The 27500-nt window shown below is 47.5% G+C and overlaps 2 protein-coding genes across 2 annotated transcripts in view; one reads left to right on the top strand and one right to left on the bottom strand.

Moving 5' to 3' along the window:
• Positions 1–5314, top strand: part of PLOD3 (procollagen-lysine,2-oxoglutarate 5-dioxygenase 3) — a 14279-nt gene extending 8965 nt beyond the window's left edge. Inside the window, exons 10-19 of the mRNA XM_075849294.1 lie at positions 95–216; positions 810–914; positions 994–1119; positions 3466–3607; positions 3682–3795; positions 3880–3945; positions 4072–4176; positions 4254–4400; positions 4481–4606; positions 4792–5314. Coding sequence (XP_075705409.1) covers positions 95–216; positions 810–914; positions 994–1119; positions 3466–3607; positions 3682–3795; positions 3880–3945; positions 4072–4176; positions 4254–4400; positions 4481–4606; positions 4792–4947 — 1209 coding nt within the window. The 3' untranslated portion in view covers positions 4948–5314. The remainder of the gene's footprint in view (positions 1–94; positions 217–809; positions 915–993; positions 1120–3465; positions 3608–3681; positions 3796–3879; positions 3946–4071; positions 4177–4253; positions 4401–4480; positions 4607–4791) is intronic.
• Positions 5315–10180: 4866 nt separating this feature from the next.
• The window catches only part of LOC142729710 (uncharacterized), a 60427-nt gene continuing 43107 nt past the window's right edge, over positions 10181–27500 (bottom strand). The window contains exons 8-16 of the mRNA XM_075849296.1: positions 20907–21059; positions 18097–18226; positions 17926–18000; positions 17180–17272; positions 16947–17104; positions 14141–14287; positions 12779–12864; positions 12560–12664; positions 10181–12325 (exon numbers count right to left, since the gene is read on the bottom strand). Coding sequence (XP_075705411.1) covers positions 12162–12325; positions 12560–12664; positions 12779–12864; positions 14141–14287; positions 16947–17104; positions 17180–17272; positions 17926–18000; positions 18097–18226; positions 20907–21059 — 1111 coding nt within the window. The 3' untranslated portion in view covers positions 10181–12161. The remainder of the gene's footprint in view (positions 12326–12559; positions 12665–12778; positions 12865–14140; positions 14288–16946; positions 17105–17179; positions 17273–17925; positions 18001–18096; positions 18227–20906; positions 21060–27500) is intronic.

Here is a 27500-nt window from a genome sequence, read left to right as displayed (position 1 = left end):
AACCTCATCCAGAGACCCCACTAATGTAACCTCCCCCCCCCCCCCTCACCCAGGTGTTATATTACGTTATGATGTCATCGCTCCTCCCCCGCAGGAGATTTACCACGAGAAGCACATTCAGAATTTCTTTGAAAACCACAAGGAGGATTTTCCAATGGTGAAAGTTGTGGGTCCTGAGGAGGCGCTGAGCCAGGGGGAGGCCCGGGACATGGGCATGTAAGTACAGGGGGCGGAGTCTGAGGGGAGGCCCGAGACATGTGCATGTAAGTACAGGGGGCGGAGTCTGAGGGGAGGCCCGGGACGTGGGTACGTAAGTACAGGGGGCGGAGTCTGAGGGGAGGCCCGAGACATGGGCATGTAAGTACAGGGGGTGGAGTCTGAGGGGAGACCCTGGACGTGGGCATGTAAGTACAGGGGGCGGAGTCTTAGGGGAGACCCGGGACGTGGGCATGTAAATACAGGGGGCGGAGTCTGAGGGGAGGCCCGAGACATGGGCATGTAAGTACAGGGGGTGGAGTCTGAGGGGAGGCCCGGGACGTGGGTATGTAAGTACAGGGGGCGGAGTCTGAGGGGAGGCCCGAGACATGGGCATGTAAGTACAGGGGGTGGAGTCTGAGGGGAGGCCCGGGACGTGGGTATGTAAGTACAGGGGGCGGAGTCTGAGGGGAGGCCCGAGACTTGGGCATGTAAGTACAGGGGACGGAGTCTGAGGGGAGGCCCGGGACGTGGGCATGTACGTACAGGGGGTGGAGTCTGATAATACGGTAACATTTCCGCTAGTCTGGACTAACACATGCTGTGTGTGACAGGGACCTGTGTCGGCAGGACGACGCCTGTGACTATTACTTCAGCCTGGACGCCGACGTGGTGCTGACTAACCCCGACACCCTGTATATCCTCATCCAGGAGAACCGGTCAGTGCTGGGTCATAGTCAGGGGGAGGCGCACAGGGGAGCCTATTAATTACTGACCCCCGAAATCCTCTCCTTACAGGAATATCATCGCCCCAATGGTGTCTCGTAATGGGAAACTGTGGTCCAACTTCTGGGGGGCGCTCAGCCCCGAGGGGTACTACGCCCGGTCCGAGGATTATGTGGATATTGTGCAGGGAAAGAGGACGTGAGTAACTAAAGAACACCCTGCAGGGGGAGGGGCAGGATCATAGCTCTCTTCTATATATATATATATATATATATATATCACTCTGCAGGGGGAGGGGCAGGATCATAGCTCTCTTCTGTATATATCACCCTGCAGGAGGAGGGTCAGGATCATAGCTCTCTTCTGTATATATCACCCTGCAGGAGGAGGGGCAGGATCATAGCTCTCTCCTGTATATATCACCCTGCAGGAGGAGGAGCAGGATCATAGCTCTCTTCTGTATGTATCACCCTGCAGGAGGAGGAGCAGGATCATAGCTCTCTTCTATATATATCACCCTGCAGGAGGAGGGGCAGGATCATAGCTCTCTTCTGTATATATCACCCTGCAGGAGGAGGGGCAGGATCATAGCTCTCTTCTGTATATATCACCCTGCAGGAGGAGGAGCAGGATCATAGCTCTCTTCTATATATATCTCCCTGCAGGAGGAGGGGCAGGATCATAGCTCTCTTCTGTATATATCACCCTGCAGGAGGAGGGGCAGGATCATAGCTCTCTTCTGTATATATCACCCTGCAGGAGGAGGGGCAGGATCATAGCTCTCTTCTGTATATATCACCCTGCCGGAGGAGGGGCAGGATCATAGCTCTCTTCTGTATATATCACCCTGCAGGAGGAGGGGCAGGATCATAGCTCTCTTCTGTATATATCACCCTGCAGGAGGAGGGGCAGGATCATAGCTCTCTTCTATATATATCACCCTGCAGGTGGTGGAGCAGGATCATAGCTCTCTTCTGTATATATCACCCTGCAGGAGGAGGGGCAGGATCATAGATCTCTCCTGTATATATCAACCTGCAGGAGGAGGAGCAGGATCATAGCTCTCTTCTGTATGTATCACCCTGCAGGGGGAGGGGCAGGATCATAGCTCGCTTGTATATATCACCCTACAGGAGGAGGGGCAGGATCATAGCTCTCTTCTGTATGTATCACCCTGCAGGGGGAGGGGCAGGATCATAGCTCGCTTCTGTATATATCACCCTGCAGGAGGAGGGGCAGGATCATAGCTCTCTTCTATATATATCACCCTGCAGGAGAAGGGGCAGGATCATAGCTCTCTTCTGTATATATCACCCTGCAGGAGGAGGGGCAGGATCATAGCTCGCTTCTGTATATATCACCCTGCAGGAGGAGGGGCAGGATCATAGCTCTCTTCTATATATATCACCCTGCAGGAGGAGGGGCAGGATCATAGCTCTCTTCTGTATATATCACCCTGCAGGAGGAGGGGCAGGATCATAGCTCTCTTCTATATATATCACCCTGTAGGAGGAGGGGCAGGATCATAGCTCTCTTCTGTATATATCACCCTGCAGGAGAAGGGGCAGGATCATAGCTCTCTTCTGTATGTATCACCCTGCAGGGGGAGGGGCAGTATCATAGCTCTCTTCTATATATATCACCCTGTAGGAGGAGGGGCAGTATCATAGCTCTCTTCTATATATATATATCACCCTGCAGGAGGAGGGGCAGGATCATAGCTCTCTTCTGTATGTATCACCCTGCAGGGGGAGGGGCAGGATCATAGCTCTCTTCTGTATATATCACCCTGCAGGGGGAGGGGCAGGATCGTAGCTCTCTTCTATATATATCACCCTGCAGGAGGAGGGGCAGGATCATAGCTCTCTTCTGTATACATCACCCTGCAGGAGGAGGGGCAGGATCGTAGCTCTCTTCTATATATATCACCCTGCAGGAGGAGGGGCAGGATCATAGCTCTCTTCTGTATACATCACCCTGCAGGAGGAGGGGCAGGATCATAGCTCTCTTCTATATATATCACCCTGCAGGAGGAGGGTCAGGATCATAGCTCTCTTCTGTATGTATCACCCTGCAGGAGAAGGGGCAGGATCATAGCTCTCTTCTGTATGTATCACCCTGCAGGAGAAGGGGCAGGATCATAGCTCTCTTCTGTATATATCACCCTGCAGGAGGAGGGGCAGGATCATAGCTCTCTTCTGTATATATCACCCTGCAGGAGGAGGGGCAGGATCATAGCTCTCTTCTGTATGTATCACCCTGCAGGGGGAGGGGCAGGATCATATCTCTCTTCTGTATGTATCACCCTGCAGGGGGAGGGGCAGTATCATAGCTCTCTTCTATATATATCACCCTGCAGGAGAAGGGGCAGGATCATAGCTCTCTTCTGTATGTATCACCCTGCAGGGGGAGGGGCAGTATCATAGCTCTCTTCTATATATATCACCCTGTAGGAGGAGGGGCAGGATCGTAGCTCTTCTGTTTACCATTGTGTTGCCCTCTGAAGGGCGGGGCAGGCTCTCACCTGTTGTCTGTGTCTTGCAGTGGGGTGTGGAATGTCCCGTACATCGCCCATTCCTACCTGGTTAGGGGGGAGACTCTTCGTCGGGAGTTGTTCCGCAAAAATGTCTTCACGTTGTCGGGTGTGGACTCGGACATGTCGCTCTGTAAGAGTGCGAGGGAGAAGGTAGGTGATGGCGCGGAGATGATGAGGATGATGATTCTCGGGGTGTAGTCTTGTGACCGTCTTCTCCTCCGCAGAGCGTTTTCATGCACATCAGTAATCGGGATGAATTCGGCCGCCTGATCTCCACATCCAAGTACAACATTTCCCGTCTGCACAGCGACTTGTGGCAGATCTTCGAAAACCCTACGGTAAGGAGCACCTCCCCCATATCCAGCCCCTCCCCCGTACCACAGGCCCCTCCCCCATCTTTGACATTTTTCTTCGCTCTTCAGGACTGGAAGGAGAAATATATCCATGAGAATTACTCGCGGATCTTCGAGGAGGATCATTACGAGCAGGTAACAGAGCACAACGTCGCCCCCGGGGGTAGAGTGACGCAATGACATGTTGGTAACTGAACGGATGGAGGACTACTCCCTCCAGTGGTCTGTATGACGCGTCTGATGAGGTGTCGCTCTCCGCAGCCCTGTCCGGACGTCTACTGGTTCCCCATCTTCAAGGACATCATGTGCGACGAGTTCGTGGAGCAGATGGAGAACTTCGGCCGGTGGTCCGGGGGCAGGAACGAGGTAAGAACGGTGGTCCTGTGTATAATCGCGCGCACGCCAGTAATAATAAAGTCCTCACGCTCCGCGACTTCTTCTAGGACAAGCGTCTGGCGGGCGGATACGAGAGCGTACCCACCGTGGACATTCACATGACCCAGATCGGGTATCAGGACGAGTGGCTGAAGTTCCTCCAGGAATACATCGCGCCCGTCACCGAGAAGCTGTTCCCCGGATATTACACGAAGGTAATGCCCGGCGCCGCTCCTATCGCCCGTCACGGCTCACGCCCTCTGTGCTGACCGCCATCTTTTTTTTTTTTACTTAGGCCAAGGCGCTCCTGAACTTCATAGTGCGGTACCGGCCGGATGAGCAGCCGTCCCTGCGCCCGCACCACGACTCCTCCACCTTCACCATTAACGTCGCCCTCAACAGGAAGGAGATAGACTACGAGGTGAGTAAAGCCGCGGGTCGCGCTTCTCTGCGGTGGTATCCTGCCTGGCGGTATGTAGGCGGGACATGATGCTAGGTAACGATTGGTCAGGTGATTGTGGTCTGGTCAGTTTTCCATTGGTCTAAAACAATTGTTGTCGTGGCGATGGCACCGATCCCGGCACTAACGCTGCGTCTCCTCCACAGGGCGGCGGCTGCAGATTCATCCGCTACAACTGCATCGTCGACTCTCCGCGTAAAGGATGGTCCCTGATCCACCCGGGCCGGCTGACGCATTATCACGAGGGGCTGCCCACCACCCAGGGGACGCGCTACATCATGGTGTCATTTGTGGACCCTTGACCCAAAAATTGTCCCCCCACCTTATCTAGGACGCTGAGAAGTAGGGGGCGCTGTCTGACACCGCGTCTCCGGCCGCACCGTCTCTTACGCAAAAGTGGAGTCGTCAGCAGATGAGTCCCGTTCACCGCCACCGTTTCCAGAAGTTGTGACCGGCGTTACCACAATCTTCACCAAAACCACAGGAGGAGGCGGAGCCACAGGTCAGGGCGCCGGGACCGCCAATGGTTTATAAAGAGCATTCGCAGCTATTGTACAAAATGCTTTAACTTATTTGCTGCCGACTTTTTTTTTTTTCGTTCCTTTTATAGAAATATTTTTAATGAGAACAAAAGATGAAATTGTGTAATAAATATTTCTTTACCTTGAAGATTATTTTTGGTCAAATGATCTGGTCCTCGCCTCCAGTCACATCCAGAGCTGCCGTTATATCTTATAGTCCCGTCAATGTTGCTGTTTTTTTATTGTTACCTGTGGACGAGCTTGTCGTCAGACCCAACAGCTTAACACACCATCTATAATGCAGAGGTGCAGGCGTAGTGTAGAGATAACAATACCCAGAATGCAAATGACCAGCGCAAGATGACACATAAATGCAGCTCTGGAGTATAGTACAGGATAAGTAATGTATCTGCACAGTGACTCCACCAGCAGAATAGTGAGTGCAGCTCTGGAGTATAATACAGGATATAACTCAGGATCAGTACAGGATAAGTAATGTAATGTATGTACACAGTGACTCCACCAGCAGAATAGTGAGTGCAGCTCTGGAGTATAATACAGGATGTAACTCAGGATCAGTACAGGATAAGTAATGTAATGTATGTACACAGTGACTCCACCAGCAGAATAGTGAGTGCAGCTCTGGGGTATAATACAGGATGTAACTCAGGATCAGTACAGGATAAGTAATGTATGTACACAGTGACTCCACCAGCAGAATAGTGAGTGCAGCTCTGGGGTATAATACAGGATGTAACTCAGGATCAGTACAGGGTAAGTAATGTAATGTATGTACACAGTGACTCCACCAGCAGAATAGTGAGTGCAGCTCTGGAGTATAATACAGGATATAACTCAGGATCAGTACAGGATAAGTAATGTAATGTATGTACACAGTGACTCCACCAGCAGAATAGTGAGTGCAGCTCTGGAGTATAATACAGGATGTAACTCAGGATCAGTACAGGATAAGTAATGTAATGTATGTACACAGTGACTCCACCAGCAGAATAGTGAGTGCAGCTCTGGGGTATAATACAGGATGTAACTCAGGATCAGTACAGGATAAGTAATGTATGTACACAGTGACTCCACCAGCAGAATAGTGAGTGCACCTCTGGAGTATAATACAGGATGTAACTCAGGATCAGTACAGGATAAGTAATGTAATGTATGTACACAGTGACTCCACCAGCAGAATAGTGAGTGCAGCTCTGGAGTATAATACAGGATAAGTAAGGTATGTACAAAGTGGGGCAGAATTACTAACACTGCGTAACATGTAGACCACATAAACCTAGCACAGGTCGCCTGTAGATGCTTCTATAACCGTAGTGCACACTATTTAAAATGTGATGCAACGTGTTACATTTTCTCCTTCCTTACACCGCTCTTGGTTATATTAGTTCTTGTTCGTCACATTTTCAGCCGCGTCTCTTCTTATAGTTTTAGATACAATTAAATATCTGTTCTGTTTGGTGCATTTGAGTGTTAAATGAATCTAAACCGCGGCACATTGTATAAGCGGAAGTAGATCTGCCCCGGTGACCTGACGGTTATGGAGATGAATTGATATTGTTGATAGTGACAGGTGGAGTCTCGTGATTGGTCGCTTGTCGTCAGACTGGAGGCAGCTATGGGGGCATTATACTGTGTGGGGGCAGCTATGAGGGCATTATACTGTGTGGAGGCAGCTATAGGGACATTATACTGTGTGGCGGGCAGCTATAGGGACATTATACTGTGTGGGGGCAGCTATAGGGACATTATACTGTGTGGCGGGCAGCTATAGGGACATTATACCGTGTGGAGGCAGCTATAGGGACATTATACCGTGTGGAGGCCGCTATAGGGACATTATACCGTGTGGAGGCAGCTATAGGGACATTATACCGTGTGGAGGCAGCTATAGGGACATCATACCGTGTGGAGGCAGCTATAGGGACATTATACCGTGTGAAGGGCAGCTATGGGGGCATTATACCGTGTGGAGGCAGCTATGGGGACATTATACCGTGTGGAGGCATCTATAGGGACATTATACTGTGTGGAGGCAGCTGTGGGGGCATTATACCCTGTGGGGGCAGCTATAGGGACATTATACCGTGTGGGGGCAGCTATGGGGGCATTATACCGTGTGGGGGCAGCTATAGGGACATTATACCCTGTGGGGGCAGCTATAGGGACATTATACCGTGTGAAGGGCAGCTATAGGGACATTATACCGTGTGAAGGGCAGCTATAGGGACATTATACCGTGTGAAGGGCAGCTATAGGGACATTATACCGTGTGAAGGGCAGCTATAGGGACATTATACCGTGTGGAGGCAGCTATGGTGGCATTATACCGTGTGGAGGGCAGCTATAGGGACATTATACCGTGTGGAGGCAGCTATAGGGACATTATACCGTGTGGAGGCAGCTATAGGGACATTATACCGTGTGGAGGCAGCTATAGGGACATTATACCGTGTGGAGGCAGCTATAGGGACATTATACCGTGTGGAGGCAGCTATAGGGACATTATACCGTGTGGAGGCAGCTATAGGGACATTATACCGTGTGGAGGCAGCTATAGGGACATTATACCGTGTGGAGGCAGCTATAGGGACATTATACCGTGTGGAGGCAGCTATAGGGACATTATACCGTGTGGAGGTCAGCTATAGGGACATTATACCGTGTGGCGGGCGGCTATAGGGACATTATACCGTGTGGAGGTCAGCTACAGGGACATTATACCGTGTGAAGGGCAGCTACAGGGACATTATACTGTGTGAAGGGCAGCTACGGGGACATTATACTGTGTGGAGACAGCTATGGGGGCATTATACTGTGTGGAGGCAGCTATAGGGACATTCTACCGTGTGGAGGCAGCTATAGGGACATTCTACTGTGGCGGGCAGCTATAGGGACATTCTACTGTGTGGAGGCAGCTATAGGGACATTATACTGTGTGGCGGGCAGCTATAGGGACATTATACTGTGTGGAGGCAGCTATAGGGACATTATACTGTGTGGAGGCAGCTATAGGGACATTATACTGTGTGGAGGCAGCTATAGGGACATTATACTGTGTGTAGGCAGCTATGGGGACATTATACTGTGTGGAGGCAGCTATAGGGACATTATACTGTGTGGAGGCAGCTATAGGGACATGATACTGTGTGGGGGCAGCTATAGGGACATTATACTGTGTGGAGGCAGCTATAGGGACATTATACTGTGTGGAGGCAGCTATAGGGACATGATACTGTGTGGGGGCAGCTATAGGGACATTATACTGTGTGGGGGCAGCTATAGGGACATTATACTGTGTGGAGGCAGCTATAGGGACATGATACTGTGTGGAGGCAGCTATAGGGACATTATACTGTGTGGAGGCAGCTATGGGGGCATTATACTGTGTGGAGGCAGCTATAGGGACATTATACTGTGTGGAGGGCAGCTATAGGGGCATTATACTGTGTGGAGGGCAGCTATAGGGACATTATACTGTGTGGAGGCAGCTATAGGGACATTATACTGTGTGGAGGCAGCTATAGGGACATCATACTGTGTGGAGGTCAGCTATAGGGACATCATACTGTGTGGCGGGCAGCTATAGGGACATTATACTGTGTGGAGGCAGTTATGGGGACATTATACTGTGTGGAGGCAGCTATAGGGGCATTATACGGTGTGGAGGCAGCTATAGGGGCATTATACGGTGTGGAGGCAGCTATAGGGGCATTATACGGTGTGGAGGCAGCTATAGGGGCATTATACGGTGTGGAGGCAGCTATAGGGGCATTGTACGGTGTGGAGGCAGCTATAGGGGCATTATACTGTGTGGAGGCAGCTATAGGGACATTATACTGTGTGGAGGCAGCTATAGGGACATTATACTGTGTGGAGGCAGCTATAGGGACATTATACTGTGTGGAGGCAGCTATAGGGACATTATACTGTGTGTAGGCAGCTATGGGGGCATTATACTGTGTGGAGGCATCTAGGGACATTATACTGTGTGGCGTAAGCTATAGGGACATTATACTGTGTGGAGGCAGCTATAGGGACATTATACTGTGTGTAGGCAGCTATGGGGACATTATACTGTGTGGAGGTCAGCTATAGGGACATTATACTGTGTGGAGGCAGCTATAGGGACATTATACTGTGTGGAGGCAGCTATGGGGACATTATACTGTGTGGAGGCAGCTATAGGGACATTATACTGTGTGGAGTAAGCTATAGGGACATTATACTGTGTGGAGGCAGCTATAGGGACATTATACTGTGTGGAGGCAGCTATAGGGACATTATACTGTGTGGAGGAAGCTATGGGGGCATTATACAGTGTGGAGACAGCTATAGGGACATTATACCGTGTGGAGGTCAGCTATAGGGACATTATACCGTGTGGAGGCAGCTATAGGGACATTATACTGTGTGGAGGCAGCTATAGGGACATTATACAGCGTGGGGAGCAGCTATGAGGGCAGTTATAGGGACATTATACTGTGCGGGGAGGAGTATGGGGCAATATACTGTGGGGGCAGTGTCAGTGGGTATATTATATACAACAGGCTCAGGGGGATAAATATGAATTCAAAGATGTAGCATGCAAATAGGGGGCGTGGCCTAAATAATTGTTCAATAATGGTAATCCTCTTCAGCCGCGCCCCTTTACGCCACGCTTTTTAACACTACAGAACATCTAAAACATAAGTTTGGCGCACAATGCTTAGTAAATCCCTAAAATGTCATTCACGATTAGACTGGAGCGGTCATGATGCCTTTCCCCAAATTGCCAATTTTACGTAGTGCCACCTGCTGGTCATCTGGAAAACAACACCCTAATTATATATATATATATATATATATATATATATATATATATATATATGCGCCCGGATACCAGGATGACTCTACTTGGATCAACCACCCGATGCTGGAACCACAGACCTTATATAAAGAGACACGACACACACATACATTACATCTCCACCGCTCACTGTAACGACACCGCAGCTTGTACACCAGAGAAACGTTTTACTCCACGTGACTTGAAATTACATTACGAGACAAGTTTTTGGCGGTCGTCAAAATCTACAAGACATATACAATACTTCCCTGTATACATAAAACAGTGGACCACATCTAAACCACTGAGGAGATAAAATCCTTCCTGGTCCTCTACGAGTTGCAGATGTTCTCCTGAGGTGAACCATCATAGGTCTGTTCTCCAGCTCCACGCAATGTCCTTAAAAGACACCAAGTTTTGGCAGTAGGAGATCAACGTGACATCTCCATCTACTGGCCTACAGCAATATGGATGTGTCCACCTGAGACTTTTACGAGGTGAAGAATCGGATCTCGCCATTAGGAAAACCTTGAGAGGATGAACAAAACGCAAGGGCACCGGTGGGATTCCTACACATGAGAATACTCATTATGCCAGGAGAATCGGGCCGAGGGTTCTTGGTCTGAAGTTGGTTAGTTTCCGGAAACACTTGTGCTTTGCTGTATAGTCTTGGCAGTAGAAGATGGTCAACCCATCAGAATTCATCCAATCTACATTGAGATGGACATGTCCACCATGATACCTGTTCAAGGTCAGGAGCTACGAGTGGTCATTGAACTTGAGAAGACTTTGGGGTCTCCTAGACTTAGACAAACTCTAGTATGATCATTGTTTCCTGGGACATTTATGAGGTCACTTGTTCTGAGTCCCACAAATGTTCTCAAGATAGAACGTAGGAATTCCTGGCCGTGAAAGATCACCTACAAGGTCTAGATCTACATGGTATGGTCAACCAACACAGTTCATCTAGTCTACAATGAGAGGGACATGGTCATCAAGAATGTGATGATGGGGGGTAGATGTTCCCTTCATCCAACCCAAGTCCACCCGTTTAAGGAGGCTCGGAGAATGACAGCATTATGATCATCATAATCTGGACTCACGAGTGTCCCTTCTCTGGGGACATCTTTGTTTTGTCATCCAGACTCTTGTTGGTTCTACCATTTATGTTCTCAAGAACGTAAAACACAAAGAAGATGTAAAACACGCAACGACAACGGGAAAGAAAACTTTCTCCATTTTGAGGACAACTTCTTTGCTGTAGAGTCTTGGAAGTACGAGTTCTCATAGACTTCTCAACTGGTCCACTGGTCTACAATGACACAACGTGCACCACGAGTCGTCAAGAGCCATTTGTGCTCATGAGAACAGAAAACCTAAAGAATTGGGGAATAATGAGCAGAACACTGGACTATGGTGGGACAACCTCTGAACATACAGCAAGTATATGACCTGAAATGGAACTTGGACTTGGTCCTATCTGGGGGACACTTTTGGCCTTGCTTCGCTGTAGTCAAGACTCTGTCAGTCCAACCGGGATTCACAACAGAGATGAAAGATGAACAAATGGGTAGACTACGTGGGTCCACTACCCTAGTTCATTATCGAAAGAGGCTCATGATGACCACAACCCCCGGGGATTGAGTCCTTTCTGGAGACATTTGTGCTTTGCAATAGAGTCCTTAAGCCTCAAACGTTGGTGACCTTACAGATATATAAGATGGTTTTGGCAGTACGAGTGGACCTCAATATCGCACTAGACATGGTATCATCAACTGGTCTTCAAGGAGAGCTTGAGACCTGTCCAAGATCCTGAGTGCAGGAGACCTTCAGACAGAACATTAGACTAAGGTGGGACTTCCAGTTCATGGCCGAAATCCCCAAAAACATGGCAAGCGTTCTGACCACCAGTCCTGGGGCTAAGCTCATTACTGGTCCCTTCCTGATGACACTTGGCTTTGTCATCAAGATCTTGTAGAAAATAGCAGCAAGATGGAGGTCGGTCCTTCTGTGGTTTTTCCAAGATCAACAAACATAAAATCAAACCCAACGTCCGACGCCTTAATGCACAATACCCGACCTGTTCAATAGTCGCGGCAGCCGAGTCTTCCGTCACAAACTCAACTTCCGTGTGTCCGTTTTTTTTCCCTCAGGTCTCACCGGAAAGGGTCACTAATTGCCGCGCTGCCTGAAGGACTCGGTAACGTTCTCGGAGATTCCTCCTCCTGACGTGTTCATTCGTGATCTCTTGGACGTACCGGGAGGGGAACCAACCCTTCTTTCCATCGCACAGCCGAATACCCTCATACCAACCTGATACCAGAAAACAAGAGTCAGTTCCGCAGGGGGACGGGTCACATTTAAGAAATGCCGCTATTACGGGTCGAACAACGTACAGAGAGGGGGACAAACAGTATAGAGTGTCAGCTCCGCCGGCTAGAGATCAACTCAAATACAGGAGAATCAGACATACAAAGCTCCCCTACAAGACCCTTACAGTATAATAAAGCATCTACACTATAAGCCCCCCCCCCCCCCCACACACACCTTCAGACGTCTTGCACAGGACATTGATGATGTCAGCGGGCTCCAGGGTCAGCTCGTCAGCCTGGGTGGCGGTGTACTGCTCCACGCAATGGACCTGGGGGCAATCTAAGGGCAGAGATACAGTTATTACATAAATCCCACCCCCCATGTGTGGTAATCACAATGTCAGTCCACCGACTAGAGGACCAGACATCACCAAACGATTGCAGATGAACTCACCCCAGTCCTCATATATTGTGTCGCTGCCGGAGGAAGAATCATTGCTCTTACTGGGGAACGCTGCCATCCAACGATGCAAGTCAGACCTGCGCAAATATAGAGATATTAATCATACATTATCGTAATCTGAACTGCAGTGTAAAGTATGGCGAGGGACAGCCTGAGTCTCTAATAAAATTAGGTGTGTCAATGCAGCGAAGCTCGGTCACCCTGCAGGGGGAGGAGCAGGATCATAGCTCTTTTCTGTATATATCACCCTTCAAGGGGAGGGGCAGGGTCATAGCTCTCTTCTGTATATATCACCCTTCAAGGGGAGGGGCAGGATCATAGCTCTCTTCTGTATATATCACCCTGCAGGAGGAGGGGCAGGATCATAGCTCTCTTCTGTATATATCACCCTGCAGGAGGAGGGGCAGGATCATAGCTCTCTTCTGTATATATATCACCCTGCAGGAGGAGGAGCAGGATCATAGCTCTCTTCTGTATATATCACTCTGCAGGAGGAGGAGCAGGATCATAGCTCTCTTCTGTATGTATCACCCTGCAGGAGGAGGGGCAGGATCATAGCTCTCTTCTGTATATATCACCCTGCAGGAGGAGGGGCAGGATCATAGCTCTCTTCTATATGTATCACCCTGCAGGAGGAGGGGCAGGAGCATAGCTCTCTTCTATATGTATCACCCTGCAGGAGGAGGGGCAGGAGCATAGCTCTCTTCTGTAAATATCACCCTGCAGGAGGAGGGGCAGGAGCATAGCTCTCTTCTGTAAATATCACCCTGCAGGAAGAGGGGCAGGATCATAGCTCTCTTCTGTATGTATCACCCTGCAGGAGGAGGGGCAGGATCATAGCTCCCTTCTATATGTATCACCCTGCAGGAGGAAAGGCGGGATCATAGCTCTCTTCTGTAAATATCACCCTGCAGGAGGAAAGGCGGGATCATAGCTCTCTTCTGTATATATCACCCTGCAGGGGGAGGGGCGGGATCATAGCTCTCTTCTGTATATATCACCCTGCAGGAGGAGGGGCGGGATCATAGCTCTCTTCTGTAAATATCACCCTGCAGGAGGAGGGGCGGGATCATAGCTCTCTTCTGTAAATATCACCCTGCAGGAGGAGGGGCGGGATCATAGCTCTCTTCTGTATATATCACCCTGCAGGAGGAGGGCCAGGATCATAGCTCTCTTCTGTATATATCACCCTGCAGGAGGAGGGGCAGGATCATAGCTCTCTTCTGTATGTATCACCCTGCAGGAGGAGGGGCAGGATCATAGCTCTCTTCTGTATAGATCACCCTGCAGGGGGAGGGGCAGGCTGATACCTCCCTTCTGTCTATGTAACCCTGCAGGGGGTGGGGCACTTACTGAGTGGGTGCTTTATACAGCCGGTCACATGTTTTCCTCTGGTGGTTCTCCAGTAGGGTCAGGAAGAAGCTGTTCTCCATGGTGGGGCAGGCTTGCTGCTGGATCAGGGAGCGATGTGCATAGTCCACGACAACGTGTCTGTCGGAGCTGGAAGGGAAATGATGGAAAAATTAAACAGGAGTAATGATGAGGAGGAGACGAGGGGGTGGAGTGATGAGGAGGAGACGAGGGGGTGGAGTGATGAGGAGGAGACGAGGGGGTGGAGTGATGAGGAGGAGACGAGGGGGTGGAGTGATGAGGAGGAGACGAGGGGGTGGAGTGATGAGGAGGAGACGAGGGGGTGGAGTGATGAGGAGGAGACGAGGGGGTGGAGTGATGAGGAGGAGACGAGGGGGTGGAGTGATGAGGAGGAGACGAGGGGGTGGAGTGATGAGGAGGAGACGAGGGGGTGGAGTGATGAGGAGGAGACGAGGGGGTGGAGTGATGAGGAGGAGACGAGGGGGTGGAGTGATGAGGAGGAGACGAGGGGGTGGAGTGATGAGGAGGAGACGAGGGGGTGGAGTGATGAGGAGGAGACGAGGGGGTGGAGTGATGAGGAGGAGACGAGGGGGTGGAGTGATGAGGAGGAGACGAGGGGGTGGAGTGATGAGGAGGAGACGAGGGGGTGGAGTGATGAGGAGGAGACGAGGGGGTGGAGTGATGAGGAGGAGACGAGGGGGTGGAGTGATGAGGAGGAGACGAGGGGGTGGAGTGATGAGGAGGAGACGAGGGGGTGGAGTGATGAGGAGGAGACGAGGGGGTGGAGTGATGAGGAGGAGACGAGGGGGTGGAGTGATGAGGAGGAGACGAGGGGTGGAGTGATGAGGAGGAGACGAGGGGTGGAGTGATGAGGAGGAGACGAGGGGTGGAGTGATGAGGAGGAGACGAGGGGTGGAGTGATGAGGAGGAGACGAGGGGTGGAGTGATGAGGAGGAGACGAGGGGTGGAGTGATGAGGAGGAGACGAGGGGTGGAGTGATGAGGAGGAGACGAGGGGTGGAGTGATGAGGAGGAGACGAGGGGTGGAGTGATGAGGAGGAGACGAGGGGTGGAGTGATGAGGAGGAGACGAGGGGTGGAGTGATGAGGAGGAGACGAGGGGTGGAGTGATGAGGAGGAGACGAGGGGTGGAGTGATGAGGAGGAGACGAGGGGTGGAGTGATGAGGAGGAGACGAGGGGTGGAGTGATGAGGAGGAGACGAGGGGTGGAGTGATGAGGATGAGACGAGGGGTGGAGTGATGAGGATGAGACGAGGGGTGGAGTGATGAGGATGAGACGAGGGGTGGAGTGATGAGGATGAGACGAGGGGTGGAGTGATGAGGATGAGACGAGGGGTGGAGTGATGAGGATGAGACGAGGGGTGGAGTGATGAGGATGAGACGAGGGGTGGAGTGATGAGGATGAGACGAGGGGTGGAGTGATGAGGATGAGACGAGGGGTGGAGTGATGAGGATGAGACGAGGGGTGGAGTGATGAGGATGAGACGAGGGGTGGAGTGATGAGGATGAGACGAGGGGTGGAGTGATGAGGATGAGACGAGGGGTGGAGTGATGAGGATGAGACGAGGGGTGGAGTGATGAGGATGAGACGAGGGGTGGAGTGATGAGGATGAGACGAGGGGTGGCGTGATGAGGATGAGACGAGGGGTGGCGTGATGAGGATGAGACGAGGGGTGGCGTGATGAGGATGAGACGAGGGGTGGCGTGATGAGGATGAGACGAGGGGTGGCGTGATGAGGATGAGACGAGGGGTGGCGTGATGAGGATGAGACGAGGGGTGGCGTGATGAGGATGAGACGAGGGGTGGCGTGATGAGGATGAGACGAGGGGTGGCGTGATGAGGATGAGACGAGGGGTGGCGTGATGAGGATGAGACGAGGGGTGGCGTGATGAGGATGAGACGAGGGGTGGCGTGATGAGGATGAGACGAGGGGTGGCGTGATGAGGATGAGACGAGGGGTGGCGTGATGAGGATGAGACGAGGGGTGGCGTGATGAGGATGAGACGAGGGGTGGCGTGATGAGGATGAGACGAGGGGTGGCGTGATGAGGATGAGACGAGGGGTGGCGTGATGAGGATGAGACGAGGGGTGGCGTGATGAGGATGAGACGAGGGGTGGAGTGAGGAGGATGAGACGAGGGGTGGAGTGAGGAGGATGAGACGAGGGGTGGAGTGAGGAGGATGAGACGAGGGGTGGAGTGAGGAGGATGAGACGAGGGGTGGAGTGAGGAGGATGAGACGAGGGGTGGAGTGAGGAGGATGAGACGAGGGGTGGAGTGAGGAGGATGAGACGAGGGGTGGAGTGAGGAGGATGAGACGAGGGGTGGAGTGAGGAGGATGAGACGAGGGGTGGAGTGAGGAGGATGAGACGAGGGGTGGAGTGAGGAGGATGAGACGAGGGGTGGAGTGAGGAGGATGAGACGAGGGGTGGAGTGAGGAGGATGAGACGAGGGGTGGAGTGAGGAGGATGAGACGAGGGGTGGAGTGAGGAGGATGAGACGAGGGGTGGAGTGAGGAGGATGAGACGAGGGGTGGAGTGAGGAGGATGAGACGAGGGGTGGAGTGAGGAGGATGAGACGAGGGGTGGAGTGAGGAGGATGAGACGAGGGGTGGAGTGAGGAGGATGAGACGAGGGGTGGAGTGAGGAGGATTAGACGAGGGGTGGAGTGAGGAGGATTAGACGAGGGGTGGAGTGAGGAGGATTAGACGAGGGGTGGAGTGAGGAGGATTAGACGAGGGGTGGAGTGATGATAAGACATTAGATTTTACCCTTTCTTCTGGGTAATCAGCAGGAAGTCATTGAACAGGAAGAAGTAGACGGGGGTGAGCTTGTTGGGTTTGATCCCGAAGAGGCTTCCCTTCTGCTGCACCTCGCTGAGATCTCCCTGTTTCTCCAGGAAGCGGTTGTGAGATATGATGGGGATGGCCTACAACAAGACACACCCATGAGACGATGACATCACAGCGTCTCACCGCCAGCACATGGAGGCCACGCCCCTCACCTTTATCTTATCAAACTCAATCTTGGAGGAGATGTAGATGAGTTCCTCTGTCTGCTTCATACGACCGACCTCGCGGTTACACTCCTGAATGATCTGTAGGTCAGGAAGCACGTGATATATGTCAAGTGATAATGATGACATCACGCATCGCACGTGTTATATGTCAGGTGATAATGGTGACATCACGCATCGCACGTGTTATATGTCAGGTGATAATGGTGACATCACGCATCGCACGTGGTATATGTCAGGTGATAATGGTGACATCACGCATCGCACGTGTTATATGTCAGGTGATAATGGCGACATCACGCATCGCACGTGGTATATGTCAGGTGATAATGATGACATCACACATGTTATATGTCAGGTGATAATGGCGACATCACGCATCGCACGTGGTATATGTCAGGTGATAATGATGACATCACACATGTTATATGTCAGGTGATAATGGTGACATCACGCATCGCACGTGTTATATGTCAGGTGATAATGGCGACATCACACATCGCACGTGTTATATGTCAGGTGATAATGGTGACATCACGCATCGCACGTGGTATATGTCAGGTGATAATGGTGACATCACGCATCGCACGTGGTATATGTCAGGTGATAATGGTGACATCACGCATCGCACGTGGTATATGTCAGGTGATAATGGTGACATCACGCATCGCACGTGGTATATGTCAGGTGATAATGGTGACATCACGCATCGCAGGTGTTGCTGGGACAATTACCTTTGAGACAGCGTCCAGGGCTTTGCTGGCGTTTTGTTCACCCTCGGACCCCTCCTCTGTTCTCTTCAATATATTCTGTATAAGATGAAAAAAATCAGAGGATGTCATGTGACACGTGAGCGCGATTACGGAGAAGCGCAGGGGGCGGAGCCTGATATCCACATGTCGTACCTCTATCAACATCTTGATGCGGGTGATCCTCTGGAAGGGCAGCAGCAGAAAGGACATGAAGGGTAACCGCTGGCACTGGGGCAGCTCCTGTAATCGGCACAGCAAGGCATGAAACTGGGGGTTCTTCTCCCTAAGAGGAGATGGAAAAAAAAAAGAGGGGTCATTGTAGAACAGCTGCAGGGCGAGCGCCCCGAAAACACCCGACAGAGGACGCCCACTTCATGTAGCGAAGACAAAAAGCATCCAAACAATGTGTGCCCCGCTAATGTAGATGTAGACGTGTGCCCCCCTAATGTACAGACAATGTGTGCCCCCCTAATGTACAGACAATGTGTGCCCCCCTAATGTACAATGTGTGCCCCCCTAATGTACAATGTGTGCCCCCCTAATGTAGATGTAGACGTGTGCCCCCTAATGTACAGACAATGTGTGCCCCCCTAATGTACAATGTGTGCCCCCCTAATGCAGATGTACAGACGTGTGCCCCCCTAATGCAGATGTACAGACGTGTGCCCCCCTAATGTACAATGTGTGCCCCCCTAATGTAGATGTACAGACGTGTGCCCCCTAATGTGGATGTACAGACGTGTGCACCCTAATGTGGATGTACAGACGTGTGCCCCCCTAATGTAGATGTACAGACGTGTGCCCCCCTAATGTACAATGTGTGCCCCCCTAATGCAGATGTACAGACGTGTGCCCCCCTAATGCAGATGTACAGACGTGTGCCCCCTAGTGTACAGACAATGTGTGCCCCCCTAATGTACAATGTGTGCCCCCCTAATGTAGATGTACAGACGTGTGCCCCCTAATGTGGATGTACAGACGTGTGCACCCTAATGTGGATGTACAGACGTGTGCCCCCCTAATGTAGATGTACAGACGTGTGCCCCCCTAATGTAGATGTACAGACGTGTGCCCCCTAATGTGGATGTACAGACGTGTGCACCCTAATGTGGATGTACAGACATGTGCCCCCCTAATGTAGATGTACAGACGTGTGCCCCCCTAATGTACAATGTGTGCCCCCCTAATGCAGATGTACAGACGTGTGCCCCCCTAATGCAGATGTACAGACGTGTGCCCCCTAGTGTACAGACAATGTGTGCCCCCCTAATGTACAATGTGTGCCCCCCTAATGTAGATGTACAGACGTGTGCCCCCTAATGTGGATGTACAGACGTGTGCCCCCCTAATGTAGATGTACAGACGTGTGCCCCCCTAATGTAGATGTACAGACGTGTGCCCCCCTAATCTAGATGTACAGACGTGTGCCCCCCTAATGCAGATGTACAGACGTGTGCCCCCCTAATGCAGATGTACAGACGTGTGCCCCCTAATGTACAGACAATGTGTGCCCCCCTAATGTACAATGTGTGCCCCCCTAATGTAGATGTACAGACGTGTGCCCCCTAATGTAGATGTACAGACGTGTGCCCCCTAATGTGGATGTACAGACGTGTGCACCCTAATGTGGATGTACAGACGTGTGCCCCCCTAATGTAGATGTACAGACTTGTGCCCCCCTAATGTAGATGTACAGACTTGTGCCCCCCTAATGTAGATGTACAGACTTGTGCCCCCCTAATGTAGCTGTACAGACTTGTGCCCCCCTAATGTAGATGTACAGACGTGTGCCCCCTAATGTAGATGTACAGACGTGTGCCCCCCTAATGTAGATGTACAGACGTGTGCCCCCCTAATGCAGATGTACAGACGTGTGCCCCCCTAATGCAGATGTACAGACGTGTGCCCCCCTAATGTAGCTGTACAGACGTGTGCCCCCCTAATGTAGATGTACAGACGTGTGCCCCCCTAATGTAGATGTACAGACGTGTGCCCCCTAATGTAGCTGTACAGACGTGTGCCCCCTAATGTAGATGTACAGACGTGTGCCCCCCTAATGTAGCTGTACAGACGTGTGCCCCCCTAATGTGGATGTACAGACGTGTGCCCCCTAATGTAGATGTACAGACGTGTGCCCCCTAATGTAGCTGTACAGACGTGTGCCCCCTAATGTAGCTGTACAGACGTGTGCCCCCTAATGTAGCTGTACAGACGTGTGCCCCCTAATGTAGCTGTACAGACGTGTGCCCCCCTAATGTAGATGTACAGACGTGTGCCCCCCTAATGTAGATGTACAGACGTGTGCCCCCCTAATGTAGATGTACAGACTTGTGCCCCCCTAATGTAGATGTACAGACGTGTGCCCCCTAATGTAGATGTACAGACGTGTGCCCCCTAATGTAGCTGTACAGACGTGTGCCCCCTAATGTAGATGTACAGACGTGTGCCCCCCTAATGTAGCTGTACAGACGTGTGCCCCCTAATGTAGATGTACAGACGTGTGCCCCCCTAATGTGGATGTACAGACGTGTGCCCCCTAATGTAGATGTACAGACGTGTGCCCCCTAATGTCGATGTACAGACGCGTGCCCCCCTAATGTAGATGTACAGACGTGTGCCCCCTAATGTAGATGTACAGACGTGTGCCCCCTAATGTAGATGTACAGACGTGTGCCCGCCTAATGTAGATGTACAGACGCGTGCCCCCCTAATGTAGATGTACAGACGTGTGCCCCCCTAATGTAGATGTACAGACGTGTGCCCCCCTAATGTAGATGTACAGACGTGTGCCCCCCTAATGTAGATGTACAGACGTGTGCCCCCCTAATGTAGATGTACAGACGTGTGCCCCCCTAATGTAGATGTACAGACGTGTGCCCCCTAATGTAGATGTACAGACGTGTGCCCCCCTAATGTAGATGTACAGACGTGTGCCCCCCTAATGTAGCTATGCTGGTCCTCACATGAGTTCACTATACGTCTTCTCCTGGTAGATCTGGTTCCGGACATAATCTATATACACTGAGAAGTGATGTACGGCGTGGTGATATATAATGTCGCAGACATCCCATGTAATAACATCTTCATCAACACGCGCCTCCAAATCCATAAGAAACCTGTAAATATAATAATAAAATACAGCGCGGTCATCAGTCATTATATATCACATATCAGCATATAATACAGCGCGGTCATCAGTCATTATATATCACATATCAGCATATAATACAGCGCAGTCATCAGTCCTTATATATCACATATCAGCATATAATACAGCGCGGTCAGTCATTATATATCACATATCAGCATATAATACAGCACGGTCATCAGTCATTATATATCACATATCAGCATATAATACAGCGAGGTCATCAGTCATTATATATCACATATCAGCATATAATACAGCGCGGTCATCAGTCATTATATATCACATATCAGCATATAATACAGCACGGTCATCAGTCATTATATATCACATATCAGCATATAATACAGCGCGGTCATCAGTCATTATATATCACATATCAGCATATAATACAGCGCAGTCATCAGTCATTATATATCACATATCAGCATATAATACAGAGCGGTCATCAGTCATTATATATCACATATCAGCATATAATACAGAGCGGTCATCAGTCATTATATATCACATATCAGCATATAATACAGCGCGGTCATCAGTCATTATATATCACATATCAGCATATAATACAGCGCGGTCATCAGTCATTATATATCACATATCAGCATATAATACAGCGCAGTCATCAGTCCTTATATATCACATATCAGCATATAATACAGCGCGGTCATCAGTCATTATATATCACATATCAGCATATAATACAGCGCGGTCAGTCATTATATATCACATATCAGCATATAATACAGCGCGGTCATCAGTCATTATATATCACATATCAGCATATAATACAGCGCAGTCATCAGTCATTATATATCACATATCAGCATATAATACAGCGCAGTCATCAGTCATTATATATCACATATCAGCATATAATACAGCGCGGTCATCAGTCATTATATATCACATATCAGCATATAATACAGCGCAGTCATCAGTCATTATATATCACATATCAGCATATAATACAGCGCAGTCATCAGTCATTATATATCACATATCAGCATATAATACAGCGCGGTCATCAGTCATTATATATCACATATCAGCATATAATACAGCGCAGTCATCAGTCCTTATATATCACATATCAGCATATAATACAGCGCGGTCATCAGTCATTATATATCACATATCAGCATATAATACAGCGCGGTCAGTCATTATATATCACATATCAGCATATAATACAGCGCGGTCATCAGTCATTATATATCACATATCAGCATATAATACAGCGCGGTCATCAGTCATTATATATCACATATCAGCATATAATACAGCGCAGTCATCAGTCATTATATATCACATATCAGCATATAATACAGCGCGGTCATCAGTCATTATATATCACATATCAGCATATAATACAGCGCGGTCATCAGTCATTATATATCACATATCAGCATATAATACAGCGCGGTCAGTCATTATATATCACATATCAGCATATAATACAGCGCGGTCATCAGTCATTATATATCACATATCAGCATATAATACAGCGCGGTCATCAGTCATTATATATCACATATCAGCATATAATACAGCGCAGTCATCAGTCATTATATATCACATATCAGCATATAATACAGCGCGGTCATCAGTCATTATATATCACATATCAGCATATAATACAGCGCGGTCATCAGTCATTATATATCACATATCAGCATATAATACAGCGCGGTCATCAGTCATTATATATCACATATCAGCATATAATACAGCGCAGTCATCAGTCATTATATATCACATATCAGCATATAATACAGCGCAGTCATCAGTCATTATATATCACATATCAGCATATAATACAGCGCGGTCATCAGTCATTATATATCACATATCAGCATATAATACAGCGCGGTCATCAGTCATTATATATCACATATCAGCATATAATACAGCGCAGTCATCAGTCATTATATATCACATATCAGCATATAATACAGCGCGGTCATCAGTCATTATATATCACATATCAGCATATAATACAGCGCGGTCATCAGTCATTATATATCACATATCAGCATATAATACAGCGCGGTCATCAGTCATTATATATCACATATCAGCATATAATACAGAGCGGTCATCAGTCATTATATATCACATATCAGCATATAATACAGCGCGGTCATCAGTCATTATATATCACATATCAGCATATAATACAGCGCAGTCATCAGTCATTATATATCACATATCTGCATATAATACAGCGCAGTCATCAGTCATTATATATCACATATCAGCATATAATACAGCGCAGTCATCAGTCATTATATATCACATATCAGCATATAATACAGCGCAGTCATCAGTCATTATATATCACATATCAGCATATAATACAGCGCAGTCATCAGTCATTATATATCACATATCAGCATATAATACAGCGCAGTCATCAGTCATTATATATCACATATCAGCATATAATACAGCGCAGTCATCAGTCATTATATATCACATATCAGCATATAATACAGCGCAGTCATCAGTCATTATATATCACATATCAGCATATAATACAGCGCGGTCATCAGTCATTATATATCACATATCAGCATATAATACAGCGCGGTCATCAGTCATTATATATCACATATCAGCATATAATACAGCGCGGTCATCAGTCATTATATATCACATATCAGCATATAATACAGCGCGGTCATCAGTCATTATATATCACATATCAGCATATAATACAGCCAGTCATCAGTCATTATATATCACATATCAGCATATAATACAGCGCAGTCATCAGTCATTATATATCACATATCAGCATATAATACAGCGCGGTCATCAGTCATTATATATCACATATCAGCATATAATACAGCGCAGTCATCAGTCATTATATATCACATATCAGCATATAATACAGCGCGGTCATCAGTCATTATATATCACATATCAGCATATAATACAGCGCGGTCATCAGTCCATTATATATCACATATCAGCATATAATACAGCGCAGTCATCAGTCATTATATATCACATATCAGCATATAATACAGCGCGGTCATCAGTCATTATATATCACATATCAGCATATAATACAGCGCAGTCATCAGTCATTATATATCACATATCAGCATATAATACAGCGCGGTCATCAGTCATTATATATCACATATCAGCATATAATACAGCGCAGTCATCAGTCATTATATATCACATATCAGCATATAATACAGCGCAGTCATCAGTCATTATATATCACATATCAGCATATAATACAGCGCGGTCATCAGTCATTATATATCACATATCAGCATATAATACAGCGCAGTCATCAGTCATTATATATCACATATCAGCATATAATACAGCGCGGTCATCAGTCATTATATATCACATATCAGCATATAATACAGCGCGGTCATCAGTCATTATATATCACATATCAGCATATAATACAGCGCAGTCATCAGTCATTATATATCACATATCAGCATATAATACAGCGCGGTCATCAGTCATTATATATCACATATCAGCATATAATACAGCCAGTCATCAGTCATTATATATCACATATCAGCATATAATACAGCGCGGTCATCAGTCATTATATATCACATATCAGCATATAATACAGCGCAGTCATCAGTCATTATATATCACATATCAGCATATAATACAGCGCGGTCATCAGTCATTATATATCACATATCAGCATATAATACAGCGCAGTCATCAGTCATTATATATCACATATCAGCATATAATACAGCGCAGTCATCAGTCATTATATATCACATATCAGCATATAATACAGCGCGGTCATCAGTCATTATATATCACATATCAGCATATAATACAGCGCGGTCATCAGTCATTATATATCACATATCAGCATATAATACAGCGCAGTCATCAGTCATTATATATCACATATCAGCATATAATACAGCGCGGTCATCAGTCATTATATATCACATATCAGCATATAATACAGCGCGGTCATCAGTCATTATATATCACATATCAGCATATAATACAGCGCAGTCATCAGTCATTATATATCACATATCAGCATATAATACAGCGCGGTCATCAGTCATTATATATCACATATCAGCATATAATACAGCGCGGTCATCAGTCATTATATATCACATATCAGCATATAATACAGCGCGGTCATCAGTCATTATATATCACATATCAGCATATAATACAGCGCGGTCATCAGTCATTATATATCACATATCAGCATATAATACAGCGAGGTCATCAGTCATTATATATCACATATCAGCATATAATACAGCGCGGTCATCAGTCATTATATATCACATATCAGCATATAATACAGCGCGGTCATCAGTCATTATATATCACATATCAGCATATAATACAGCGCGGTCATCAGTCATTATATATCACATATCAGCATATAATACAGCGCGGTCATCAGTCATTATATATCACATATCAGCATATAATACAGCGCGGTCATCAGTCATTATATATCACATATCAGCATATAATACAGCGCGGTCATCAGTCATTATATATCACATATCAGCATATAATACAGCGCAGTCATCAGTCATTATATATCACATATCAGCATATAATACAGCGCCGTCATCAGTCATTATATATCACATATCAGCATATAATACAGCGCAGTCATCAGTCATTATATATCACATATCAGCATATAATACAGCGCAGTCATCAGTCATTATATATCACATATCAGCATATAATACAGCGCGGTCATCAGTCATTATATATCACATATCAGCATATAATACAGCACGGTCATCAGTCATTATATATCACATATCAGCATATAATACAGCGCGGTCATCAGTCATTATATATCACATATCAGCATATAATACAGCGCGGTCATCAGTCATTATATATCACATATCAGCATATAATACAGCGCGGTCATCAGTCATTATATATCACATATCAGCATATAATACAGCGCGGTCATCAGTCATTATATATCACATATCAGCATATAATACAGCCAGTCATCAGTCATTATATATCACATATCAGCATATAATACAGCGCGGTCATCAGTCATTATATATCACATATCAGCATATAATACAGCGCGGTCATCAGTCATTATATATCACATATCAGCATATAATACAGCGCGGTCATCAGTCATTATATATCACATATCAGCATATAATACAGCGCGGTCATCAGTCATTATATATCACATATCAGCATATAATACAGCGCGGTCATCAGTCATTATATATCACATATCAGCATATAATACAGCGCGGTCATCAGTCATTATATATCACATATCAGCATATAATACAGCGCGGTCATCAGTCATTATATATCACATATCAGCATATAATACAGCGCGGTCATCAGTCATTATATATCACATATCAGCATATAATACAGCGCGGTCAGTCATTATATATCACATATCAGCATATAATACAGCACGGTCATCAGTCATTATATATCACTTATCAGCATATAATACAGCGCGGTCAGTCATTATATATCACATATCAGCATATAATACAGCGCGGTCATCAGTCATTATATATCACATATCAGCATATAATACAGCGCGGTCATCAGTCATTATATATCACATATCAGCATATAATACAGCGCGGTCATCAGTCATTATATATCACATATCAGCATATAATACAGCGCGGTCATCAGTCATTATATATCACATATCAGCATATAATACAGCGCAGTCATCAGTCATTATATATCACATATCAGCATATAATACAGCGCGGTCATCAGTCATTATATATCACATATCAGCATATAATACAGCGCGGTCATCAGTCATTATATATCACATATCAGCATATAATACAGCGCGGTCATCAGTCATTATATATCACATATCAGCATATAATACAGCGCGGTCATCAGTCATTATATATCACATATCAGCATATAATACAGCGCGGTCATCAGTCATTATATATCACATATCAGCATATAATACAGCGCAGTCATCAGTCCTTATATATCACATATCAGCATATAATACAGCGCGGTCATCAGTCATTATATATCACATATCAGCATATAATACAGCGCGGTCATCAGTCATTATATATCACATATCAGCATATAATACAGCGCAGTCATCAGTCATTATATATCACATATCAGCATATAATACAGCGCGGTCATCAGTCATTATATATCACATATCAGCATATAATACAGTGCAGTCACTCACCTCTCGCTGACTTCTTTCACCTTGAGGATGTTGGAGAACAGAATTTTCTTCTCCCTGATGACCAGCGCCTCCTGGAGGTCGCGGCACCCAAGAAAATGTTCAGTCAGCACATTCAGCGAACGGAGGTACGAAGCCTCAGAGGTCAGAACCTCAAACATGCTCTAAAGA

The sequence above is a fragment of the Rhinoderma darwinii genome, unplaced genomic scaffold (assembly GCF_050947455.1).
Source record: "Rhinoderma darwinii isolate aRhiDar2 unplaced genomic scaffold, aRhiDar2.hap1 Scaffold_732, whole genome shotgun sequence".
Taxonomy (NCBI): domain Eukaryota; kingdom Metazoa; phylum Chordata; class Amphibia; order Anura; family Rhinodermatidae; genus Rhinoderma; species Rhinoderma darwinii.
The sequence above is the reverse complement of the archived record's forward strand: the minus strand, read 5'-3'. Positions and strand labels throughout refer to the sequence as shown.